General features: G+C 40.6%; 1 protein-coding gene across 3 annotated transcripts in view; it reads right to left on the reverse strand.

The window, feature by feature from the left end:
• LOC115572498 (cadherin-18-like) overlaps window positions 1-27372 on the reverse strand; it is a 221630-nt gene that overhangs the window by 90012 nt on the left and 104246 nt on the right. For all 3 annotated transcript variants that reach the window (XM_030402641.1, XM_030402642.1, XM_030402643.1), the window contains exon 4: window positions 21016-21135. In XM_030402641.1, coding sequence (XP_030258501.1) covers window positions 21016-21135 — 120 coding nt within the window. The remainder of the gene's footprint in view (window positions 1-21015; window positions 21136-27372) is intronic.

Below are 27372 nucleotides of genomic sequence, written 5' to 3' on the forward strand. Positions count from 1 at the left end.
AGAACATTTTCAGTGATAAACGGTAAAAAAAAATCCATAAACGTTGATACGTTTGAGGACTGCTGCACTCCCGACGGCTGCTGTATCTTTATCTGCTGCCGTTATCATGGTTTCTGTAGATGTAGTTAAGTAGTGAGGCAAGTAAAATCAGTTAATGGTTAAAATATGTATTGAGAGTGTTGAAGGCTTTTCTCTCTCTTTCTTGTAGTATTTTCAGATAGAAGCCTGCACAGAGTTTGGTCCAGCCTTGTCCTACATACAGTTAACCCTTTTCTGACCCAGTATGTCTGCTGTGCAGCTGGTGAGCTTTGAAACAGGCTGACCATTTGTCATTGATGCCCTTGTTGAAATTCACAAGAGTCTTGTGGCTAATGTTATTGTTCTTCATTACAATGTAAGGCACTTAGAGGATCCTTTTGGTTTATTGCAAGTTGGACCTTGTGGGAAAAAAATCAATGAGGAATCTGATGGGCCTCAGGGACTTTCACACTTAGCACACTTTGTGTGAGGAGGCTCAGATTGTCTGGAAGATAAGATGAAGACCTTGAATGGCCATTAGTCACAAACACTGTCTAACCCTCCCTTTTGGCATGATTTTTTTCAAGGCATAGGTATCATATAAAACTGAGACAAGTGTAGGAAGATTTCTTTTTGTAGATTTTTTGTACTAAAATGTTATCATATTTATATATCTTATTTGTGTCGCTTAAATAAATCTATATCACAATAAGGACAACTTAGGTTTTCTTCATCAAGTTTATGTTGTTGGGGATCCCAGCAGAGCCAGATATGGGGTAAGTACCTAAACACACTTTTTTTCTCTGTTCCTTATTTGCTTTACCCTGTGTGATTCTTTACAGGATCAGATAATAAGATAATAAGAGAAGACTGTTAATCAGATTGTTTAGACAGTGATTTATTTTATAGCTAAGGAAATAATTTCATATGCTTCTGGCACATTGCTGCCTGAGTAATGCAGAGCAGTCTCAGGGTGGTAAAGTGACATTAAGCATAATGGGTATGCAATGAAAAATCCATGCAATAGTGGTTGATTCACAATTAAAATTTAAATATTCCAAAAAGTTTGTTAATTAAAGACTTGTAGGACGATAGAAGATATGGACTACCTCTGTTACATTTGTTTTGACATTTGCTGCTGATCTGTAAACATAGCCTCAGTGATAGAGTAAAATAGTTTTAAGACTCAAAAGCAGTTCGATCGGAGACCAGAAAATGGGAACTCACATTGGGATTCAGTACATGAATGGATGAGTTGCCAAATGAGAAGAAATTGCAAAAGTGCATTGTCCAGGAAAATCTAAATATAGGTCTCTCTCTGCCAATGCCTAATTGATGATCAAGGATGAATAACAAAAGTGACATGAAACCTTATGCTCACAAATTAAAAAATTCTAAATGAGAATGTAAGTGATATTAGGGAAGCCGAGAACGGCCGTGGATCTTTCTTCTTTTTCATGCACTGTTATCTTGTGACAACGACTTATTATGTCGTTATCTCGATATAACAAAGAGTGTTTTCTCGTGATAATGAATTAATTTATCTCATTATCTCCATATAACAAAGATTGTTTTCTCGTGATAACGAATTAATTAATAATGTGTTCGCCTTGATTTCAACAACGAACGGCGTCTGTAGCCACTGGCTGTAGCTGTAGCCTACCGGTAAGTTACACTTTACTGTAGTTTGTTTACTTGACTGGGTTTGTTTAGGGGCTACCGCTTAGCCGATGAGAGGCTGACAAACTCCTATCTATCCGGCTGCTTCAGCTAAGTTAACGTAAATGTAGGTTAACGTTAACTTAGCAATGTAATGTGAAACGTAATAAAACATTTATTAATTCATTTAATAGTACGGAAGCCGTTCGTGGCAGCTCTTGTAGGTTGAAATCATGACGAACACAGTATTAATTAATTTGTTATCACGAGAAAACAATCTCTGTTATACAGAGATTATGATAAAATTAATTCGTTATCACGAGAAAACAACTTTTGCTATATCGAGATAACGACATAATAAGTTGTTATCACGAGATAGCAATGCATAAATAGAAGAAAAATCTATGGATGTTCTCGGCTTCCGTATGATATAGCCCTGTGATTACTGTGAGAACTCCGCAGTCTCATGACTCCAGCTGTCTGGCAGCCCGTGGTGGACTCAGAACGCAGCTGGTGGGTGTTGCCGGATGGCGGGGCAAAACTGGACTGGAAGCCGGAACGCAGCGAACATGCATCCAGTGGAATCACAGAGTTAGGCACAGCTGTTTCAGTGAAAGCAATACAACTCAGGTTCTGATAGCGTAGTATATAATGTTTAAAAAAGCAACTAATGAACCTGTAAACTATGAGTGCTTACATTGAAGTAATCAAAGCAAAAGTACAATGAAAGTGCATGGGATTTGTTTTTTTTTTCAGAACACATACCTACAAACAATTCAAGTGCATGTAGGCCTTTTACAATACAATAGAGTTTTACAGCCATAATAAAAATATCTAAATTTGAGATTTAAAGAATGAAAAACAGTAACGACTCTGACACAACTGTAGGTTTACCTTCCACTATGCAGCCACCAGCAGGCAAGAAACATAAGGTGCAAATGCTGAATTTGGAGGTCAGGTAAACACCTTAAAGTCATTGTTGTGCTGCTCAAACCATTCCTGAACCAATTTTGCTTTGTGGCACGGTGCATTATCCTGCTGAAACAGGCCACAGCCATCAGGGAATACCATTTCCATGAATGGGTGTACATGGTCTGCAACAGTGCTTAGGTAGGTGATACGTGCCAAAGTAACATCCACATGGAAGGCAGGACCCAAGGGTTTCCCAGCAACATTGCCCAAAGCATCAAACTGCTTCCGCTGGCATTTGGCGGTCGACAGGGGTCAGCATGGGCACCCTGACTGTCTGCGGGTATGCAGTCCCATATGCAACAAACTGTGATGCACTGTGCATTCTGACACCTTTCTTTCAGAACCAGCATTAACTTCTTCAGCAATTTGAGCAACAGCAGCTCGTCTGTTGGATCGTACCACACGGGCCAGCCTTCACTCTCGGCGTGCATCAATGAGCCTTGGTCACCCATGACCCTGTCGCCGGCTCACCATTGTTCCTTCCTTGGACGATTTTTGATCGATACTGACCACTGCAGACCGGGAACACCCCAAAAGAGCTGCAGTTATGGAGATGCTCGGACCCAGTCATCTAGCCATCACAATCTGGCGATTTGTCAAACTCGCTCAAATCCTTGGGACCTAAGGGATGCTACAAACCAGACTCAGCTTCGCGTCAAGGGCAGCCTACAACATACTCCCATGCTGCCTGGAATCTCACCCAGTGGTTTGGAATTGAGGTTGGCTGCCCATTGTGCGGCAACAGTAAGGTAAGTCTCCAGCACATCCTAATAATGTCCCTGGATACAAGGTCAGGTGGCTTCAGGAGGTGTCATGATCAAGTCCTGGCCAACTGGCTGAGGTCCAGAGGTGATGTAGGGTAGCAGAAAACTGTACCCCAGAAACATCAAAGTCTACCCTATCAACACTGGCACAAGAGAGAAATAGCAAATATTGGTGGACCTCAGAAAGCAGCTGGTCTTCCAGAGAGAGATCATGACAACTTTTTTCTGGCCAGACAGTAGCCCCATTCACACTGGCTTTTGAGTGCGGCTTTAGTACGCCAATTCCCCGCTTCCATCTCAGTGTGGATCTCTTGGAGGCGGCAAGAGTTGAAATTTTGCTCCGGCCCTGATACGCCTCTGGAGGTAGTATCAGGGCCGTATTATTGGAGAATTGAACCAGTGTGAACGGATAAGCCGGCTTCATGTATCGGGGGCGTGTCGATTTGTCTGCAGAGCAGTTGTCCCACTGCTCCATAGTTCTGGCATGAAGAGGTCAAACCTGTGGAAAGTGGGGAGGAGCTTGAAGAAGAGGCAGAGAAAGCCAGCCCCCCCCCCCCCCCCCTTCTGGAGATATACTGGTATAGGGGGTGAAACATTGGTGAACGGTGGTTCACAGCTGATGATCCTGCAACTGGCCTATCTATCTATCTAGAAAGATAGAGTAGATAAATGAATAGATAAATAGATAAATTGATATATAGGGTCAGCCTTTGATATTAACAAGCAGAAACTAGTTAAAAATAATGTTGAGTCCGACTTTTTTTTTTTTTTTGGGTACTGTACAGTGTGACTTGCACTGCAATAACTTAATTGATTGATAATACCAAACATCCCTTAAATGAGCAGTTTTTGATATTGAGATATGGCTGAGATTTTTTGATTTGATATCATTGAGTCTCAGTGTAATGCTGTGTGAGTGTCCCTCTTCAGGTATAGACTACATTACTTGAAAATAAATGAAAAACTCAAATTGAGCTTGACAGACTGAAAGCTGTGTAAACCACTGGATGATCCCATTATTCAAGTGTGTCATTGTGTATTCTGGTAAAACACTTACAGTCCACTCATCTTCTGCGTGAATACAAGTCCCACTAACACACACACACACACATATATCACACAATATTGTTGGTCTGGTATAATTAAATTTTATGAAACAATCTGGACTTAATTAAAATACCTAAAGTCTTGGTCAAAAGTGGTAGCCTAAAGGAATGACGACTGGTGAAATTATGCAAAATGTCCACACTTACAAGGCAAGAAACCAAACTGGTTCTAACAAGGACAGAATTGCCACAACAAACACATATACACAAGCACACACAATCACACACACCTCTCCCACATGAGAAGCAGACAGTGTTTAGCCTGGAGGCTCTGCTCCACTGCATTACTCGCTTCAGAGGCTAACAAAGTAGAGAGCCATCTGGCCTTATCAGCCCCTTTAGACTGAGCAGAGGGACACAGTGCAGGCTGGACAGGACAGGCAACACACATTATGCACCTGTATCACAGAGAGTGACCGGAGGAGAGACACATATAGAGGGGGTGGGGGTGGGGGGGTGGTAAAGGACAAAAGGAAGCAGCACGAGTTTGAACATGAGTGGAGGGGACTGGCGTGAGAGAGGAATAACAGCTGGAGGGACTGGAGGAATTCTGCCTCAGTGTTATAGGAATGGAGGCAGAGATTATCAGTCCCAGCCATGGACAAAAATTGACACAATTTTAGACTACCACAAGTTGTTTACACCGGGTTTTTTGTAGCAAAACCAATATTTCTGTGCCACTTTTGAATGTAATCGTAAGAGACATATCGTCTCTTCCCAGACCGCAGTATAATCCCAGCTTCAATCATTTTGAAAGAATGTCACAAAACTGTCCTCCACCAGCAGAAAACCAAAAGACCTCCAGCTGCACATATTCCCCTACCCACTGAAAATAGAGCAGCCCATATAATATGAGGAATGTAGTCAGAGAAATATATAATATATTTCATTTAATTTTCCCCAGTAAAGTGTACTTGACATTATAAATGCAGCTTTCTTCTGCATGCCCTCATCTCATTTTTCATTGTAATCCCTCACACACAGATACAGCAAAGAGAAAGGAAGAGAGGGAAGATAGGAGAAGGATATTTTTCTCTCCTTTTGCTCAGAGAGACAGACAAAGATCAGAAAGCAATGGGAGGGAAGCTAAGTATACATATTACAGTTTTTCTTGATTGCTTTGAAGCAGCAGTCATTTAAAACATTTAAAATATGCAACAAAAGCTAATTTTGCTTTCAAATAACACAACTTGCAAACAAGTGTATGAGCTCTTCCAATCAACCATTACACAGTGGACAACAAAATACAAAATACAGCACTCAGTGCGAATCGGTGCACCATTGCTTGCCATTGTGGCCTAATACTCTACGTAGCTTTCATGCCAGTGCCATTTGTTGTCAAATTTGCCTTCTTGCAAAGAATTGAATCCAGAATCAGAAATGCTTTGATGCATTTTTTGATTCCATTGATTCTTTTTTTCGAACTCTGGCTGAAAACTGAAATACTGTAATTATTACACAAAATACATGGAAACCAAAATAAAATCTATTAGAGTATAAGAAAATAAGAAAGCTGGTAGTCTCATAATCCACAAAACATTTCTGCAGCTTCACAGCAAGCATTTTCCTGAACAACTGACCTGTTTTTAAACAAAGAAAAGAAGTTAAAAATATTACAGTTTTTCTCGATTGTTTACACACATTTTCTGAAAGCATGCCTCATACTCTCAGAACTCTACACACAAATCAATGAGAAAGGGTTAACACATTTGCAAGAGGTGTCTTGGGCTCTGCTGAGACAGTGATGATGAAAACCAAGTGGATTCCAGTTTGTTTAAACAGGTCAAAGCAATCAAGAAAAACTGTAATTAAAAAAATAGGAGATGCTTGCAGCCATTCAGGGGTCTTATGGCTAGTGGAGTCTTACATTTTTAGAAATAAATTTGAGGTTACAAGCTTCCCCAAAACAAATAGTGCATAACGGAATTAGTATAAGTAAATAATTAATAATAGATGTCATTCAACATTATTTCCAATATTTCATATTGGAGGCAGAATAATTATATCTCCATCATACACACATGCTGCAGTCTCCCTACAGAATCTGAATTTTAGGAGAAGGGAAAGAAAAACAGCAATGGTCAATTACATTAGGCTGAGCAGTTTGATCGTTCATACTGTACTGTCCATGATGCACCTGAGCTCATGGAACCATATGCCACTCAGGGGACAGGACCTCAGTGCTGAGTTGTAAAGAATAACTTTCATGAATAAAAAGAGATGTACAATAAACAGCTTGCCACTTCAGCTTATTTGTAGTCCGAGAGACAGTTAACTGCACAATAACGTACAGAGTCCCACTTGACCTTGAATGAGGACTACTACACAAATTGCTGTCAACCAACGTTGCTGACTCACTTAGAGTTCATCAAAGCTCAGCTGCTTGTTCTATGTTTCATAATCTATTGAAGCTTTTTGTGATGTTCAGTGTTCCCAGGTCACAGCAGTTAACATGATAAGTAAAATATTAACATTGATGGAACCTTTTTCTTCAGGAAACACAAAAGCCACTATGTAGACTAGCTACAGTTTCTAACTGTGTTTGTCTGGAGTTTAGTGCTGTGAAGGTAGTGTGCAGTGAGTTTATCAGAGTATTTTCACTGAAAACAGCTGCTTGCTGACATGCAAGGGATCCTCATACTAAATATTTGAAGTCTGGAGTTCCCTGTTTGTTATATTGCAAATAAGTCAGTTGGAAAAGATACAGAAAAATCTGCTGCTGCATCACCAGACTACAGGCTACTTTTTCCTTCATTCTGTGAGACTATTTAACTCATCCTCCACACAACATAAAACGTTTATTTTCACAACCTATTTATTATCATTCCATTTATATAATTTATGTGCTAAGAGGAGCATGAATGAACTACAAAGTACATTGTGTTTTACAACCTTGTGTTGTAAAATGACAATGCATTAATCTTGTATCTTAGAAAAGTTGGACGGAAAAGAAAAGAAAGTGAGGGATTTTAGACTGAAAGTATCTCCCTCTATACACACACACATCCACACAGCCGTTTTGTAAGTCTGAATGTTTGGCTTTCATTCTACAATTCTCTCCACTTCAGAAAGTCCAAGGTTAGCCATCCTTTTCTCTCCTGATAATTCATGTGCTCATACAAGCATGAAGGCACAGAACCAGCGCCTCCTTTCCAAGGCCACCAGAGAGCTGCACAGAAAGGAAATTACTGTATAATATCAGCACAGCACAGATAAGAGCAGGAAAGAATGGGTGTTTGGTGCAGCTTATGACAACAATATTCATGGGGTGATTTTTTGTTTTATACAAAGAAACACTGAGGCTATGCAACTGCTTGAGTCTTGTCTATTTGTGAGCCCTTACTAAATAACCTAATGAGAAAAAGAGATGAGATGAAATTAAAGAGATAAAAGACAGAGGGAAAGGAAAATAAGTTTTCTTTCTTCTTTTTTCTCTTTCTCACACACAGTTCATATTTTGTTCTATTCTTCCTGTGTGATGCGCTTTCAAATGTATGAACATAAATCTTATTTAAAGTTATGTTAAAAAAAGATATATGTAACACTCAATGGATCACAAACATGCAGGTTCAGCCCCCCCTCACACTAATATTTTGTGAGAGTCCCTTAAACATAACAAAAAAAACAGATAAGTCTCTCCTCCTTCCAGGGGCGCTTCTAGGAGGGGGCAACAGAGGCCAATGCCCCCGTAACTCTGAGTCTGGACCCCCCTGTGGCCCCCCTGACAAGTAGGGCTGGGCGATCATGCTAAAAATGATAATCCCGATTATTTTGATTGATAATGGAATCACGATTACTAAACACGATTATTCACTGATTTCAAAAAAAGTATTTATTGAGCCACCAAAACTCAACTTTAAATACAACTTTTAGAAAAACAACCAGATAGATTAGTAACAAGTAAAACAGTAAATGATAATAATATTTGTATGTTTGCGTGATGGCAACAGGTACCGCTTGTCCGAAGTGTTGACCAGTGTCTTGAAGCCTGGGTTGCTAACTGTACTGATAGGGCACATGTCCTCAGCTAGCATGAATGTCACAGCCTCCGTTATCTCTCGCTGTCGCCGGGAGCCGGTGGGATATGGAGCGGCATTGTAAAGAGTGTCGTCAATGGAGGACTGTGTTGCGGTGGCGGTGGCTGTGGCTGAAGTTGACGCTCTTGCACTTTTTTGGGTCGTTTGCACCTTCAGTACTTTGTCATAGACCACTTTATGGTTAAATAAATTTGTCATGTTGCCCTGGGGTGCAGACACGACGGTGTGACAAACTTTGCAAACAATCTCCTTCTGCTCCACATCCGACGATTTGAAGCCAAAATGTCTCCAAATGACCAAAGTTGTCCTACCTTTCTTTTCAACTAAAGGCTCAGGCTGCTTTTCTGACATGTTATCAATCGCTCGTTCCACAAATGATCCACACACTCACTGCTGCAGCTGCAGGCGACACAGGTGCGTTCACTGTGCTTTTACAGCGCAGTAATTTGCATACACGACGCGCTGAGGCACAATAATCGTTTTTCTTCGATTACAGTGTTTTCATGATTGTGAGAAGCCAAAATCGAAATCGCGATCAAAATTCGATTAATCGCCCAGCCCTACTGACAGGGAGTCTGCTTTAATAACACAATGACAGATTTCTTGCAATAATTTTGTTCTGAAGGGAAAGGCAGAATTAAAGTGTCTCAGCAGTTTACTACCCACTCACAATTGCTGAAATTGTAAACACTGTTGTGGCAGTGGGGTGTGGTTAGGGCGCCGGCTGCTGGAGGAGAGGGAGGAGTGGCTCAGCCGGTGTTCAGACAGCAGGAGAATCAGGTAATCAGTCAGCTATATAAGCATGCTTGTGACCTGGTTCTGATCTCTTGCAGTAGGCTGGGTCCGGGAGCCGGACCGGAACAGGCAGCGGACACCAGAGCAGACCCAAGCCTCAGTTGTCAGGGTGATGGCTGTTCCTTTGTTTTATTCACTTTCATTTATTTCGTCTGTCCGTGCCCGACTATAAAGCGCACCTTGTACAAACCTTTCAGCAAGCAACGCCGGCTTCCTGCCTCCTTTCCCTTCCCCCCCCCGAGCGAGCGTGAGTGGTGAAGCTCACAACTGTTTTGTGTGAATGAGGGATTTATCCTTTTTTCCAGGTTGTATGTGCCCCCCCCCAAAATAAGCCGGCCCCAACCTGGACCCCCTATTAAAACTGGTCTAGAACCCCCACTGCCTCCTTCTCCCCATCTATCTATAAATACACGGAACAAATGTCTGTCTGTGTGTGTGTGTGTGTGTGTGTGTGTGTGTGTATGTGTGTGTTCCTCAAATATCTCTGCGGATCAGGATCAGACTGACCTGAGAGTTTCAACATGGCTGCTGCGTGGTTCAATGGTGTGATAGTTCGCGTTTGTTTGGACTGCAATGATACCGTTAATAAATTATTTCATAAATGCTTTACAAATTCCACGAGCATTGTCCACCGGAGCCACTACAGTCACGTGCGCACCAGAGCCAATCACTGCACACCGTGGCCACGCGCGCACCAGAGCCAATCACTGCAGAGCCCACCGCGACCCCCCCACCTTAAGAAACCAGCAGATTTATACCTGCAGCGGCGCGAGCTGGACCGGGATTTTGCCGGCGGTTCGGTCCTGTTCTGTTCTGTTCTGTGCATCTAAACTGACTGTTGTGGATTAATGAGATTAAATGAGTCCGGACCGAGTCTGTTCGGATCTGAGGAGATCTGGAGACACGCGGACAACAAAGTGGAATCAGAATATGCGGATGTTCGTGTGTAGCTAGCCGCTAGCTACACGGCCCACCTCCCGATGCGACAGACCGGAAGCATCGGCACGTCCAAAACCGGACCTAGGGTAAATAATGTCCGCCAAGCTTTTTCGGGAACATCGCCGTCACGTTTGCTTTGTGTCTGGTGCAGGAAGAAACGGTAAAAACGGGCTTTTGTCACGAAAGTGTCCAAGCAGCAAGTTTGGTTGTTGAGGAACAGGAAGTTGTGGGAGGGACCTAGGCGGATGATTGACATGCAAGGACGGTCGGTGTGTGTGAGAGTTGAGAGATTTGTGACATTTAGCGTGTTTGGAGTGTGTAGTTAGTGTGTTATGTAGTGTTTGGTGTAGTGTGTTTAGTGAGTAGTGGAGTTGTTTTTTTGTTTAATGAGGAGAAGCTGAATGTGGAGCAGGCAGTGCAGCTCTTCATTCAGCTGGAAGGAGCACAGGCAGACCTGAGCATTGCCTGCATTTAAATGTAAATAGTTACATATAACTTTGTAAATTGTTTAAATGTATGCACACATTTAGATAAACAACAATTTATATTTGCATTATAAGTAAAAAAAAAATGGATTGTTAAACATATTTGTGGTTAAAAAAATCTAACTTTTTCTACTCGGATTTCATGTTTTTTTGTGATTTTAGGTCCATTGTGTTAATACAGTATGTCAAAATAAAAAAAATAACTGTACAGTCACACATGTGAGGTTGTGCTGAAAATAATGACACCAAGTAAATAGCTTTTAAGATGAAATATAATGGCAAAATCAAAAATAGTCAAAAACAGCCAATTATACCCTGGAATATCGGATTTCACAACAAACCTAAATATCCCTGACGCCCCACCTTCAAACACAGCCTCATTTGGCCATCAATGAAAAAGCTCCTTAACCTCCCACTTTATTATAGGAATACACTTTTCTTACAGGCACTGCACTAGTCTTTTTAAATACATTTCTCTCCCACTATCATCAGATCCTGCCCCTGTTATTTTTAGTTCAGTTTTTCTCTTGTTCTCCCTCTCTCCTTCTTCTTGTTTCTCTCTCCTCTCCCCTCCCCTTCCCCTCTTATTGATGTCAGGTAAATTCTAGCAAACATGTTGTGTTCGGCTCCCACCTGCCTGCACCACTAAGTTCATCTGTCAACTGACTGAGATGCTCCGCAACATGTTAAACAAGCCTTTAGCATTCAGCTGCTGGCATCTGAGACACACTGGCTGCTGAGTGTGTTGCCAAAGCCTTGAATTCATTTCCTGTGTGTGTGTGTGTGTGTTTGCATGTGTGTGTGTGTCTGTGTGAGAAAGAGAAAGAGAGAGAGAGAGTGTGTCCGTGTGTATAGTGTGTAGCGTGTGTAGTACAAGGAGGGGAACTGTCATGCAAATCATATTGATCAAGATGAAGAGCAGGTGGAGACCTATGTTGGATTATAAAGCTGCCATGGGCAAGAATTTTGTCAAACAAACAATCCACCCTGTCCTCCCACAAAATGTCTCTGCAACAGAAAGGAACAGCCCATCTTTAAAACATTCAGTCTCACCACAGATTCCCTCTGTTTGTGAAAAATACATTCTAATGTCTAGTCTAACAATGTCTACTAAGAGAACCTATATGCTTTTTGGTCAATACTAGGTTAAATTGATAAAAAGTTTTCTTCTTCTACAAACCGTAACACAAGTCTACATGTTTATGTGAATGCACACAAAAATGCATGATGTGTGTCAACTTGCATACAGACTTTTAAGGAAACATACTCTCTTAAATCTGAATTAAGGGCACCAAAAATGAATGCAGCTTTCTCCACTGTGAACATTGATCTAAACAAAATATCGTTCCAGGCTCAAGTTCAGCACCTACACATGTGTAGGTTGGTTGGTTACAGGTTGGCCTCGAAACCATTACAGGCCAGATTTAAAATCCTGGCACAAAAAAGATGAAGCTCACTTCTCTCACTGAACAAGAGAAAGTAAGGGAGTGAAGCATGAGAGGGAAAGAAAGACTGTTCAGTTGTTAAAAGGTGTTAAGATTGCTTATATACAGTTGGTTGAGAATGTTAGGATGTGAAATGGAGTAAAAAACAAGAAAAAAGAAAACTAAGCACTTCAGAGGCACCTTTTTCAGATCATCTCTGTTATGTTGCCTGTTTTATTTTATGAGAAAAGAACATTATGTTATTATTGAAGTACTTATTGACAGTCCCTCCAGTTTAATCTGAAATCTAACAATATTGCTGAAATATAAAAAAAAATCAAGAAAAAGAAAATATAGAATTGCACCTTATTTAATTTGGTAGTCAGTAGTTGATCACATACAGACTACTAGGCTACTTCACTATAGGCTACTGAATCATAATGCAAATCAGACATGAGGTTCTGGACCTGCACTGGAGCCTCAGAATGTAGACTACAGAGCCAAACATGTCGACATGGTGGATTTCTTACAGATGATGGATGTTTAAGAGGAGGCCCACTCAATTTTAATTTTCAGTACATGTTGCAAAGCTTCCAAGAGGAGGGGGGAGAAAAGAGTGAAAAACACAACAAATCTTGGAGCTATAGAAAATGAATTCATTCGTCTATGGTCTTACAGAGCCCCTCAGGGTCACGAGAACTTTGCCACCTCATTATGTATCAGACACACAACCTCATCCGTCTATCCCATGGTCTTCTGCTGCTCCTTTTAGGTGCACTCATCCTCCCGTGCCGCTCTTCACTCAGCCTGTCTGCTATACCTAAGGTTAAGCAGGTAAGAGCAAACAGGCTGGGTGGCTGCTTCGCAACAGTGCACAACATCTTCTGCTCCACGGCTGGCTGTTTTTCACAAACAAACCATGAGAAAACCACAAGCACAACATATTAACACCAGACAAGAACCTACAGTTAGGAAATACCACGCTTGTCATATGGTATGATTGAACAGTAAGTTAATCATGGCCAACAAGCCCCCTGCCTCCTTCTGGTTGTACAGCGGGACTACCCAAGTGGGTGGACGCAGGTAGAGAGCCTAGATCAGGCATGAACAAACAACAACATAATCATTTCACATAAAATATATATTCTTTTAACCCTCATGTTGTGTTCATTTCATGTTAAACAATTTTGTGTTCCCGGTCAAAAATGACCGTTCCATTTAAACTCATCATAAAAACGCTATAATACATATATTATCATTACTTGTTGTGTTAGATCTTTTTATCAACTTCAGTTCTTGTGAACATTACAAGTTTTGAACTTCTATTTGTTATTTATGGCCTGTATACCTCACTGATCTGAGCGTATACATCTTGAATTCGAGTTCTAAAAAGCATCATTTCTGGATTATTTTGACTATAAAAAATAATCAGATGAAATATAGTATATTGTTTATCACAGACTACTTAGGGTCAAAGTTACCAAGGACATTTGTTTTGAAACCATTTAGTTTTTTTATACTAGTATACACTAGTTATGTTCCCGGTCAAAGGGTTAGGTGGGTCTCAGGTGGGGATGAAGACCAGGATAAGTTCCCATTCTTTGACCTGAATGGGACAGCAGCCTCAGCATGGCCATCCTCTCATCACTGGATTCCTCCCCATCAGTTAATTCTTGGTCTGGATTATATTCTGTGTCGTCTTCATCTTCTGACACTTCCTCCTCTAATCCATCCTCACTGTCAGTTTCCTGGCCTCTCTCCTCCTCACCAGTGTGGTGATCACATATGTAATCAATAGCCTCACTTATGGTCTATCGACGTGCCGTGGTGCTGCCACACAATGAACTGTGAGCAAGGCCTCAAAAAAGCATTTATATAGGCTACCAAAGCTGCGATCAAAGTTCAATGTTATTGAAACAATGTTCCAACAACTTTCTGAGAACAGGTGTAGAGACTCTACTGGGCTAAGGTTCCCGTGGTGGTTGCCTGGGAACCAAGGTGTGTGTGTGTGTGTGTTTGTGCATGTGTGTGTGTGTGTGTGTGTGTCCGTCCATATGACAAATGAGGATGTACCTGAGATCAGTTTTTTACACTATTTGTAGTCTCCCCTAATTCATTTCTAATGACTGGTCATTTTTGACTGGGAACACAAGAGTGTACAAAAGTTGAATAAAATACACAAAATTGTATGCAAATAAATACTATTTATTTTGTGTGTTGAAATCCTCTTTGTGGACAAAGTCATAGACTCTTAGGTCAGTCTGATCAAATTAAGTATTTTTCAGAGATAAAACTTTTAAATCAGACAGATTTGACCGGAACACAACATAAGGGTTAACGTTTCTTCATATTTCCCAGGCCCTTCCCAGAGCCTATTTATAACTATACTTGCACAACATGGAGAGGGCAAAACTCTACATGTAATGTAAACAGCAGGTGGCTATAAATATGTCCTTTTATTTATTAGCATTCTGTGTTCAGCAACATTCTGAATGCAACGGTGTGTACAATAAAGTTCTGTATTGACACTTCATTAATCCAACCACCTGCATTAATCTGCTGCCAGTCTGAGCACCCTGCACCATGTTAAACTGCCTGTTAGGATTCAGCTGCACACACACACACACACACACACACACACACACACACACACACACACACACATTGTGGCTACAGAAAAGACGTACAGACATAAAAAAAAAGATCTTAATAAAGACCTAAAGACAGATACATGTATGAAGCAGCTAATATCTGCTGTCTGGAATCATGCAGGGCCACTTGTATTCAAACAGAAAGAGATTACTGGAAAAAAGCTCACATGAAAATACATTCCAAAAACAGCATATAGAACCCTGAACCAGCAGTGTACCTGTGTATGTTGAGAGGTAATCTGATTTCCTTAGTTTTTACAGGCATGGTCATGGCCATGACCTTGCCTAGCATAAGTCTCTGTAGACCACCTAGATGAGGACATTAACTGCGTCTGACTTTGTTCTGGACTCTTCTCTACTTCTACAAAAGAGAGCAAATCACAAAATCAAACACAAAAGCATTGCTTTGTTGACAGGAAGGCGGGATAGCAAAGACAATAAGGGTGGAGGGTGAGGAAAGAGCAGAAGGAGATTGCAGAAATGGTACATTAGAAAACACATTGGAAGAGGGGAGGTATGTTTGTAAGGGAGAGAAGGGAGAACAGTTGGCGCTGTGCCCATTCAGTCTGAGGTTTTTATTATCTAACCTCCCACCAGTGAGACTATCCAGCCTAAAATAGTTTAACACTGTTCAAAACACCCATGATCCTCATATTTCTGGGTGCATTTTATTGTTTGGTGTGGTATTTTTCTCATTCATGTGGATGACTGATAAATAATGGATAAGACATTTCCAGTTCAGCTGCAGTAATGCATTCAGACACAGTTTTTAAAACATCAACAAACCAGTAGTTCTTGTTTAAACAGGGTGTGCCCTCTGACAGGCTCTAAGATCAGGATTTTATCAGTACTGGTCCTGCTCATCAATGTATACATCCCCATAATTTTGTGAATGAGGGGACATATTGTAAGATAATGTATTACACATTTGCTGCTTCTGGTAGAAATAATTTAAAAATATATACATATTTTGCAGATATAAACTAAAATCATACAGTAAATAGAGACTATAAGTAGGGTCTAAAGTAGGAAGCTATGCTATGGATAAGTTCAGGAGCTCCAATTTCGAACCATTTATTTGCAATTTGTGACCACTTTATAGACAAGGAGATTAAGGTTATAGGGGAACTAATGCTCCCTGTATAAGAACAGCACAGGTGATACTAATTACTTTAACAATGGCTATGTTGTATTCAAGAAAGCCATGACAGTGTGACACTGAGCCAGCATGAACAATACCACGGCCCTGAATCTGCATCAGCAAAATGGAATTCAGCCATTATTCATTTTGTTATTTACACCTGTGCTGCTGTCACATGTCACAGTGTCCTCTGCAAAAAGGACCATCATTTTTCATGCTTGTATGTATGCATACACAAGGTTGATATGTCACTTTATGACCATTGGTATGGGAACCAATTTCTGATGTCCTTAAGTCAGGGGGAGTACACTGCTGCAACAGAGTCAAAGAAAGGCCCTGCCACAGCTGGGAATGAAACCCAGGACCTTCTTGCTGTGTGGTAATAGTACTAACCATTGAGCCTTACCCTCACCCAACACATTCTCTCCTGGGGCTCTGAGCACCAGATGCACACATACCGGCCTGCATCGGATGCTGTGTGACCCTGGTGTCTTAGCCAAGGAAGGGATTCAGGTTGAAAAGTTGTGCCTGGTTGACTCTTGAGAGCTCGACGCGGTTGACCTGCGATGGTCTCCAGCACTGTTCAGAGTACTCCACTTATGACCTAAAGTCTCCTTCTGCTGTAACTTTCAGACTCCACTGGTGCGCACCACATGGAGGGGAATGTTATAGTGATAGAAGGACCTTCTAGGGCAGCAGTCGGACTCCACTGGTACAGACCACATGGAGGGGACTGTTGTAACGCTAGAGGGATCTTCGGCTGCGGCGGTCAGACTCCACTGGTGCGGACCACATGGAGGGGACTGCTGTGACTTGGAAGAATGAAACAACCTGCACTGTCCAAACTCACTTAGCTAGAAATACTATCTAAGTACAATTACTTAAATTAATTAAAAAACAATATCTAATGTTCACCACTTTATTTTGACTTATACTTACTCTGGTCTCTCTTCCTTGACATTACCTGTCTTCATTTTCCTAATAAGACCACACCAGTGTGTTATTCTAAACCCAACCTCTTCCTCCTTACACGCCTAAACCTAATATCTATTTTTACTCGCCTCATTTCGACTTATAGTTTACTTTGGTTTCTCTTCAGTGCCATTTCCTTTCTCCATTTTCTTAATATGACCTTAACAGTTTTTTTGTTCTAATCCCAACCTCTCCCACTTTATTGCCTAAACCTAAATACTTAGGACATATTCTTAATTCTAAGCCCAACCCTGACCCTTACACCCTCACCCTATCTATACCCCTCCTTAATGCCTAAACCTAAAATTTTAATCAACCTTAAACTCTTTAGTGTGGTTTTGGGTTTGGTCTGCCATTCTACTTGGAAAGTTTGGATAGCTACCTTTCCCATCCCCTTCCCCCTTCCCTCCTCCCATCTTCTTTCCTCTTTTCTCTTTTAATATGGCTCATAATAGCAAGTGGGAGGTGGTCTGGGGACTAACCTGTGCCGGCCAGTGCCTTTCCTCTGTCTCCCACAAAAACTATGTGGTCGTTGGTCAACATAGGGCGAGAGTCTGAGTATATCTATACTTCACCTAACTCAACCCAGTTAAACTCAATGACTAGGTGTGCCGTCCCTTTCTCTGCCTGCTACGTCTTTACATCTGGTGCTAACATTTGTGGAATCTTTTACTCTTTACTCTTTTTTGATTCTTGCAGCACCAAAATCTGACTAGCTTTAATCTCTGATGTGATGTGACGATTTGTTTATCAGGTAGAGCCTCAAGTTGCTTTTTGTGAAAGGTTCAGCAAGATATCTACATCAGTAGTGATGTGCTGTGGCTGGGCATACCTCTCTGAAAGATGCAAATGGTTTGGTAGTCTTTACATTCTCAAAAACAGTTTTCCTTGATCTTTTGCACCCATAAACTGACTTCTGGTCAATGACTTTTACTCCTTTCCAGCTGATTTTTTGACACATTTGGGTTTGGTAGTCCCTTTGTGGTGCTACCAACAATGACTACTTCACATTCCAGTCTTACTCTCAGTCTAGAGGTTTACAAGCACATATCTTCCCCACATCCCAACAGGTCCCTTGGGGTACTGACTGGCTGGGCCCAGGTCAGACATTTGAACATTTGGACGTAATGTCCAGGTTAAGAAAAAAAAATAATGAATGGTATGCTTACAGTAGCTGGTGACAATCAACAACTCTCAAACGAGTTTTACCTAAATTCTACCAACATGCCCAGATCTTACCAAGGCAAAGAAGTACCCTGGACCATGTTAACAGGAACATATCTATCTATCGCATCTATAAGTACCCCACAGATAAAAAAAAGATGCTGCTATCCAGGAGAACCACATCAATCTTGAGAAATACACATCTTCAGCAGGTTTGTTGATGATGTAGTGAACACAAAGACAGTTAAATGATTTCCAAACCAGAAGGCCTGGATGGATGGAGAGGTGAGGGCTTTATGCATAGCCAAAAAAGCTACGTACTGGTCAGGTAGTGATGAAAAGCCAAAGCAAGACTGACGTCTGTTATTAAGGAGGGAAAGCAGTAATTGGAGGGAGACCTAAAACATGTGGCCAGCCCGGACCCTCACCAGTTTGCATTCAGAGCCAACAGATCCTCCACTCAGTCTTTATACACTTTGAAAGTAAGAATGCTGATTGTTGATTTCAGCTCAGCATTCAATACGATTCCCCCATAAATCTGATTGGAAAACTTGGCTGTCGGTTGGCTTCAGAACCACAATCCCTCACACAGGGCTGTGTGCTCAGCCCCTTCCTGTCACACTGTAAAGCCATGACTGCACTCCCAGACATTGAGAAAATTCTATCATCATCAACAAGAGACAAGACACACACCCCTGTCTACATCAGTGAAGCATAGGATAATAAGATGAAACCTTTTAGGTTAATGAATTAGCATCACAAAGAAACTTTCATGGACATATCACATCTCCATGGTGGTAAAGAAAGCTTAACATGACAGTATTTTAAAATCCCATTCCAAGTTATTGTTAACTTTTACAAAGGAGTGTGTTACAGCCCTCGTGTTATGGGCAAGTTTGTGTTTTTGTGTTTGCACCCCCTCCTTGCCTGTGTGTGGCGGTCCACACCTGATCCTACTTGCCACTTTGCAGGAGCCATAGTGGCTGAGCTACAAACTGCACATTTTCTTTTGGAGACTAATCTTTTTTGATCAGTGTTACCTATTTTGTAAATAAATGATTTTGTAGATTAACTACTACCTCCTGTATCATTTCTTTCTTTTCCACTCGGTTTTATTTTTACTATGTTACTCCCTTCATCCCCTGGCCTTACGGGGACGTAACAGAGCAATAGAAAGCATCCTGACCGGAAACATCACAAAGTGGCATGGTTCATGCATGGTCCAGGACATGAAGACTGTGCAGTGGGTCCTAATAAGTGCACAGAACAACACTGGTGCCCGTCTATGGTGAATTAGTGATATATTGAGGTGCGATATCTACAAAGAGCCCAAAGGCTACTGAAACAGACCCACCCCAGCTACAGTCTCTACACCCTGCTGCTGCCTAGCAAGGAATACAGAAACATCTGCTACTGTACTACCAGACTACAGATAAGCTTTTGTCCTTGGGCTATGAGACTCAATTAATATTTTGCACCTCATTACAAAACAACTTTGTTTTATGACTTATTATTTATTTATCTATTTATATAATTCGGGTTTGTGGCACAGTGGGACTACAACTAGCATTTTGTTATACAAGCCTCTTTTCTGTCTCCAGTAATTCCATTCACATTGAATATTCTTTGAAGAGCACTCCCACTTGAGACGCTTTAATATTCTCTGTACACTGTCTCTACAAAGCCTTTTCTCTTATGTGTTTAATGGAACAGTATCATGTCTGAGAAAGCTTTTGTTTGGGAGAGACATACAGACAGGGGGAAAGAGAAAAGAGAAATACAGGGACAATAAGCTGTACCAGGGAATAAAAAAGCTTTGACTCTTATTTCTGAAGTTCTCTGTTGGCATGTCAACAGCAGTGATTTACAATTTGTATTCAGTTGACTTATGCAGTATTGGAAGTCATTCTTGCATGAAAAAAAAAAACATTTTAAATTAAAGTCTATTCATCAATATTATGATTGGGAAAGAGGTAGGAAAGAGTAGCAGATTTCATTTTGAATTGAAAAATGTACTAAGCAAGATCCCATTATGCTGAAAACTGCAGTCATGTTAGACTGTCTGGCATATAATTATACTTGAGACAAATAAACATGGATGAGTATAAGTTATTACACACAGTAAAACAAAAAAAAACTAAAATAAAAAATAATATCCGAGCTATATATAACCAAAAAAGTCAAAGTAGGGTGCAAAACATAAATTGTGCTCAATGCTCCCACTGCCAACTGGAGGCTGTGTTGCTTTAATACTGCAAATTTCTATTCAAGAGCAGTGGACCAGAGACATTGTGGTTAATGCTCCTTGAACCCAAGGTCACCACTAAGTTGTTGTTGAAACAGAATTTATGAAGACATGAGACTATCATATGTAACTGCACAACCATCTCATTGCTGAAAAAAATTACAGAAATAAAACTTGTGGCCAATGCTTTTATTTAGACAAAAGTAGTATATTCCTTAGATCCTAAAATCAGGCTTTGTACAAGAAAAAAAATACCAGTGATGGTTCCTGAAAATGATTGAATATACCAAGTAAGCAACCTGCAGTGCACATGCTCTTTCAACAAAAATAGTGGAGCAGATGGAGGCTGTTGTTTGAAGGGCCTCCCCCACCTGTGACACTCATCTCATAAAAGATTGGGCTCCACTGCTGAAAGCATCTCACAGAAAACTCACCACCTGCATCATTAAATTTTAAACAGTTTCCTTAAACACTAAATGGATTCAGACAACAAAGTCAAAACCTCAGTGCTTTCCTTGGCTTCGACACTGCTTTAGAGCACTGCCTGTGCCAGGTGACCCCTAGCTACCTTTCTGATTGAACTTTTCCTGGGTAAATTTTCCTTTCAGTGAACACAGAGGCAGTTCTTTTTTTTTTTTTTTACCTGTTTTGGGGTCAACAGAGAAGTAGGGCTGCCCTTCCAGGATGCTGTAAACTATCTTGGCACTGTTTCCATAGGTTGGGTCATCTGCATCTGAGGCTGTCACCTGGAAAACAGATGTTCCTGCACAGAGAAGGGAACCAAGAGTAAGCTATCAGATAGTGATCAGCCACAGCACTGACAACCGTAGAAAAACACAATTTAATTCATGGCTAAGCAAGTTTTTTCTAGTTAATATAGTGGTAGCTTGAACAAAAAATAGGAGGCAGGGCCTCATGTGGCATTTTTTTTTTTCAAACAAGGTCTTTTTTATTAATGTGTTGCGAAAAAAATGTACATATACATATTCATTATACAATCCCCCCCCTCCCTTTTTTTCATTCCTCCATCCCCCTCCCTAACCCACATCAGCAACATCTAATCACAGTATCCAGACTAAACAAAATGAAGAAAAGACAGAAAAATATAAATAAATCAAAATATAAATATAGATAAAATAGATACATAAACACATCAAAATTAATACAGATATACAAAACATATACATACACACTAAAAGTCAATTTCATCAACATTCATATTTTCTTTTTAAAGGATTTTTTTGGCCTTTCATGGCTTTATTGACAGAATAGCTGAAGAGGTGACAGGAAACAGGGTGAGAGAGAGGGGGAGTGACACGCAGCAAAGGGCAGCAGGCCGGGAGTCGAACCCAGGTCGAACCTGCAGCGAGGACAAAGCCTCTGTACATGGGACGCCCGCTTTACCAACTGAGCCAAACAGCGCCCTACATTCACATTTTCAAGGTAGTTCGGGAAAGCAGAGAATTTTTGAATTGACCCCCCACGCCGATGACATGGCCTTGGTGGCTCACCTGACAGACTCTAACAGCCTTACAGCATATCACTCACTGGACTCACTCATCACTCTCATTGAGGAGAGCTTCTTAGAGCTTAACATCTCTAAGACCGAGGAGCTGTGCTGCTGCAGGAGAGTGACACCTGGTGACTCCGCCCACCCACTACTGCAGCCACTGAAGATCAAAGGGCAGGAGGTGGAGCAGGTGGAGGCGTTCAGGTATCTGGGCATTGAGGTGGACAGAACACTGTCCTTCTCTGTCCACACTGAACACACCTACAAAAAGGCACAACAACGTCTCTTCTTGCTGAGGAAACTGAGGAGTTTTAATGTGAGCAAAGACATTCTAACAGTTGATTACAGATCACTCATCGAGTCAGTCCTCACTTACAACATCTCATCCAGGTACACCTTTCTTTCCGTCAGAGACAAATCCAAACTGTCACGCATCATCAAACACGCAAGTAAAATAACATGCACCACACAGTCCTCCCTCTCAGACCTCCACACACAGCAGTCAGACGCAAAGCCACCTCCATCATACATGACCCTTCACATCCACTCCACAACTCATTCCAACTCCTTCCTTCAGGCCGTCGCTAAAGGGTCCCACTAGCTAGGACAAACTTAGTGAAAAAATCATTCATCCCATCCGCCATCAACATCATCAACAATGCACTATAAAATCCTTTTTAATGTCCTCATTCTGTATTGTACGTATTGCACTGTATTTATTTTATTTTATTGTGTTGCTGTTTTTATGTTAACTGTGTTTTTAACTTGTGTTTATTTTTTTCTATGCACATCTGTGAACACGTCAAAGATGAATTTCCACTGCTTTTTGCAGGGGACAATAAAGTTTTTCTGATTCTGATTCTGATTCTAATGTATCAAATCTTTTCTAGTTGAATATAGTACATGGCCTCTCCCACCCAGTGTCTATATACATGTGGTAATGCTCCTGTCCATTTTTGTAATATCATTCTTCTTCCTAAAGGAGTATGACATTTCTCAGTGTCACACCAAAAAAAGCAATGAAAGGGGATGGTTTCAGTGGAGTCTTACATACTTTCGATCACATGTAGGGTCAAGATCTGCTTTAAACTTGCACAGTTTTGCTTTAGACAAATGAAGGCATTGTACAATTTTACATTCAATTATCGAGTGTTTAAGACAGATAAAGGTGGAACAGATTCAGCCTATTATTTTTCCCCAACATTCTTCTGAGATTTGTTCTCCTAGATCTTTCTCCCACTTATTCTTGAGTGACACCAGTGTTGCCAACTTTTGACTTTTTATTTTATCCCACGTCAGGGAAATTTACTTGTCATGGTAGCAAGGTGGACAGACATACAGACATACAAAAAGTACAATACTAAAGAAATACTAAAAAAAGATTTGCATAAGAGAGAAAAGATCAAATAAAATAATTTAAGATCAAATAAATATAGAACGGACAATGTGTTATGTGCATTGTATATACAGAAAGCGAAATATGCATTATATACATGTAAATAAAGTGTCGAAATTAAATACAGTGTTTAAGAATAAACAGACTCAGTGTATTGGTATGAATATATACAAAAAAACAAATTGTATTATTGCACAGGATGATTGCACAAGATGGCGGAGGTAGAAATGTAAAATAGTGCAAGTGAAGCAGGTGCTTATTGTGCTACATTAAGAGTTACTGGTGTTGAACAGTCTTACAGCAGTTGGAATGAACGACCTGCGGTAGCGTTCCTTTTTACACCGTGGGTGAAGCAGTCTGTTGCTGAAGGAGCTGCTTAAAGCCCCCACAGTCTCATGTAGGGAGTGAGAGGGGTTGTCCATGATTAATGTCAGCTTGGCTAACATCCTCCTCTCACCCACCTCCTCGATGGAGTCCAGAGGACAGTCCAAGACTGAGCTGGCCCTCTTGACCAGCTTGCTGAGTCTCTTCCTGTCCCTCTCTGAGCTTCCACAGCCCCAGCAGACCAAAATAGCGTAGAAAATAGCTGATGCTACCACAGAGTCATAAAACGTTTTTAACAGTGACCTGCACACTCCAAAGGACCTCAATCTCCTCAGCAGATGGAGACGACTTTGGCCCTTCTTGTACAGGAGATCTGTGTTGTGTGTCCAGTCCAGTTTGTTGTTTATGTGAACACCCAGGTATTTGTACTCCTCCACGATCTCAATGTCCAAACCCTGGATGTTCACTGGTGCAGTTTGAGGAACATCTGTGTACTCAACATCTCATATATTTAACTTACAGAATGCTTCGCATCTGGTTTACAATTAAAAAGATCATCCACTAGGGATGGTTATGGACATGATGGGAAGAGGTCAACATTACAGGCAATAAAGTTTTGAAGCTGCAGATCTATCTATCAAAGTTAGCTCTAGGAAACTCATTTGTACTAACTGTTCAAAAGTGCTAAACACATTACCACAGAAAAGATCATGCATAGACCTTATTCCATGTTCTAACCACATGCTGAATGCCCCATCCATAATAGATGGAGTAAACATACAATGTCCTTGGGGCAATGCTACAAGTGAAAGCTCTGTGAGTGCAAAGTGGCATCTAAACTGGTACTATATTTTCAGTGAATGTATCACAAGTAGATTCAGGGTGAAACTGGAAGAAGGTCGTAACAGTGGTAATTTAGCACAAAGCAGAGATACCACTGATACCACACTGCCATTGCCTACCAATGGCAGTTTGGTATCATCTCTCTTTGCCCAGTATAGCATTGTTTAATGTTAACAGCCCAATAATAAAATAAAAAGTGTGGGAGTGCCATACATCACCTATTCTTCGAAGTCTTTGTTGGATATTGTGTTTAATTCGGGGTTGCTTCTTGTTCCAAATAAAAGGGGATATTTGGCACTTTAGATTATTAAAAAAAGATTTGGTTAGAAAAATTGGGAGACATTTCAACAGAATTTATTCTTCCACCAAGCGAAAGAGGCAACAAATCCCACCTTTCAAAGTCTTTCTTTAATTTAGCGAGCAAGAGTAAATAATTGGCTTTATATAGGTCGTTATGATTTCATGTGATCCAGATACCTAAATATTTGAATTTTTTGTGCTTTATTTTAAAAGGAGTAAAGGTAGGAATAGAAAGTTTTTTCCCAAATGTTGTAAGTAGATCCAGATGTTTCGGAAAGCTACATTAAGGGTCTGATATCAAGAATAACATGTCATCAGGATAACGCAAAACTTTATGGTCTAAGCCCCCCCAACGAATACCTTTGATGTCGACACATTGCATTAGGGCAATAGCCAATGGCTTAATTGCCAATGCAAAGAGGAGGGGTGACAAAGGGTACCCCTACCCCATGCCTCGTTTGAGTTAAAAAAAAAGGAGAGAAGTTGCTGTAAGTGCGTACTGCAGCCTCAGGGGAAGAGTAGAGCACCCATGATACAAAATTAGGTCCAAAACCAAATTTTTTAAGCATGTAAAAAAGAAAATCCCATTTCACCTGATCAACACTTTTTCTGTGAAATTATCATCTCTGAGGCATCAATTGTGGATTGGCTATTGGCTATTATATTCAGCAGATGTAGGATGTTGAAAAGGAATATCAATTCTTAATAAAGCCTGTTTGATCAGGTGAAATGATGGATGGCAGAATCTTCTCCAAACAGCGGGCCAGACCTTTAGCAAGAATTTTTGTATCCGTATGTAGCAGTAAAATTGGGTGATATGAACTACAATCAAGATGGTCTTTATCTTTCTTAAGGATCAAAGAGATTACCGCTTGTCATATTGTCGAAGGTAGAGACTGTGGTGTATAAGACTCCTCAAAAACTGACATTAGTAGAGGACTGAGTAGAGGAGACCGACATTTGTAGAAATCTGAAGTATATCCATCTGCACCGGGTGATTTTCCAGATTGCATGTTTTTTATATCAATCACAATTTCTGCAGTGGAAATTGGCCCCTCAAGACTAGCCACTGCATCTGGTACAAGTCTAGGGATATTAGTATTTTGAAAAAAGTTCTATATATTTGCGGTGCTATTAGATGAAGAGGAACTATAAAGTGTCTGATAGAATAATAATAATAATAAAAAAACTTATATTTTTTTCTAAGGTATCACAGTACATTCAACCCCTTGATAATTATGGATTTCAGGGATGGCTTGATAGGCAGTATGTCGTCGTAGCTGGTGTGCTAAGAGCTTGCTTGTTTTTTTCCCTATGTTCATGGGCATATATTCTTGATTTTGATATAAGGTACTCTGCTTGCCTAGTAGATATAGGATTATACTCTGTTTCCAGTATTAAGCTGTGTTTGTACATTGCAGATGTGGGTGAGAGGCTGTATAATGCATCCAGTTTTTGAATCTCATTTGTTAGTTAAGTGAAGCACTCTGTTGTAGCTCTCTTCTCTTTTGCGCAGAACAAAATGATTTGTCCCCTCAAGTATGCTTTCAAAGATTCCCATACATCCCTGGAGTCTGATTAATGCTAAGAAATAATTCAATTTCAGCTTCTATAAATTTGACAGGGTTAAATCTCCACTGTCGGTAATTTGAGCATACATTGGGAATAGGTATTGAAACAACAACAGGGGAATGATCCAATATCACCATGGCCTTATAGTTGCAATCTGTTACTAAGGGGAGAAACTTTTTATCCAAAATAATTTTATCGAGGCATCTTTTATACCGAAGAGAAAAACGAGTATCTACGTGGCATAAGGTTATGGAAATGCCAGACGTCTGCAAATCCATATCTGTTTAAGAAACATCGTATTGTACATGCTGAATTAGAGACAGGGATTCCTTTTTGGGAGCTATGATCTAGGGTGGGCGACAGGACACAGTTTAGATCCCCTCCGAGAATGAGATAATGCGTTGTCATATTTGGCAGCCTTGAGAAAATGTTACTGAAAAAATCCCGGTCGTCCCAGTTGGGAGCATAAATATTTGTAAGAATTAATGGGAACCCATACACTTGTCCTACTACAATTATATATCATTCTGCTGGGTCTGAACCTACACTAGTTGTTATAAATGGTAAAGTTTTTTTTTAATTAGGATAGCAGGCTCCCTTGCTTTAGAGTTTGGCCTACCCAGCCACTTTTTTTATTCTAAGGTGATCATAATTACACAGATGGGTTTGTTGTAGAAATGCAACATCAGTCTTGAGTTGTTGTAAATGGGTTAAGACTTTTCTCCGTTTCACTGGGTGGTTAAGAGATTTGACATTCCAGCTCACAATGCTGACTTAACAGCCCTTAAATAGATTAGAGTGATTAGTACCAATCAGGCATTAACTGAGTGCAGAGTGTAACTGTGGCGCTGAAAAACACATATATGAGAAAACAAAAAGAGAACAAAAAAAAAAAATGAATAAATAAAAAAACACACTTATACCAAAAACATAAACAGTCTGGCCCAAACCAAACTCTGTAACATGGTGACTGTAGAGACCCTTACATGTGTATCCACACATCAAGTGCTTGTTTGGTTTACTCCAAGCCCACATATATGGGGCTCCCACCGAAC

Source organism: Sparus aurata, chromosome 21 (genome assembly GCF_900880675.1).
Source record: "Sparus aurata chromosome 21, fSpaAur1.1, whole genome shotgun sequence".
Classification (NCBI taxonomy): Eukaryota; Metazoa; Chordata; class Actinopteri; order Spariformes; family Sparidae; genus Sparus; species Sparus aurata.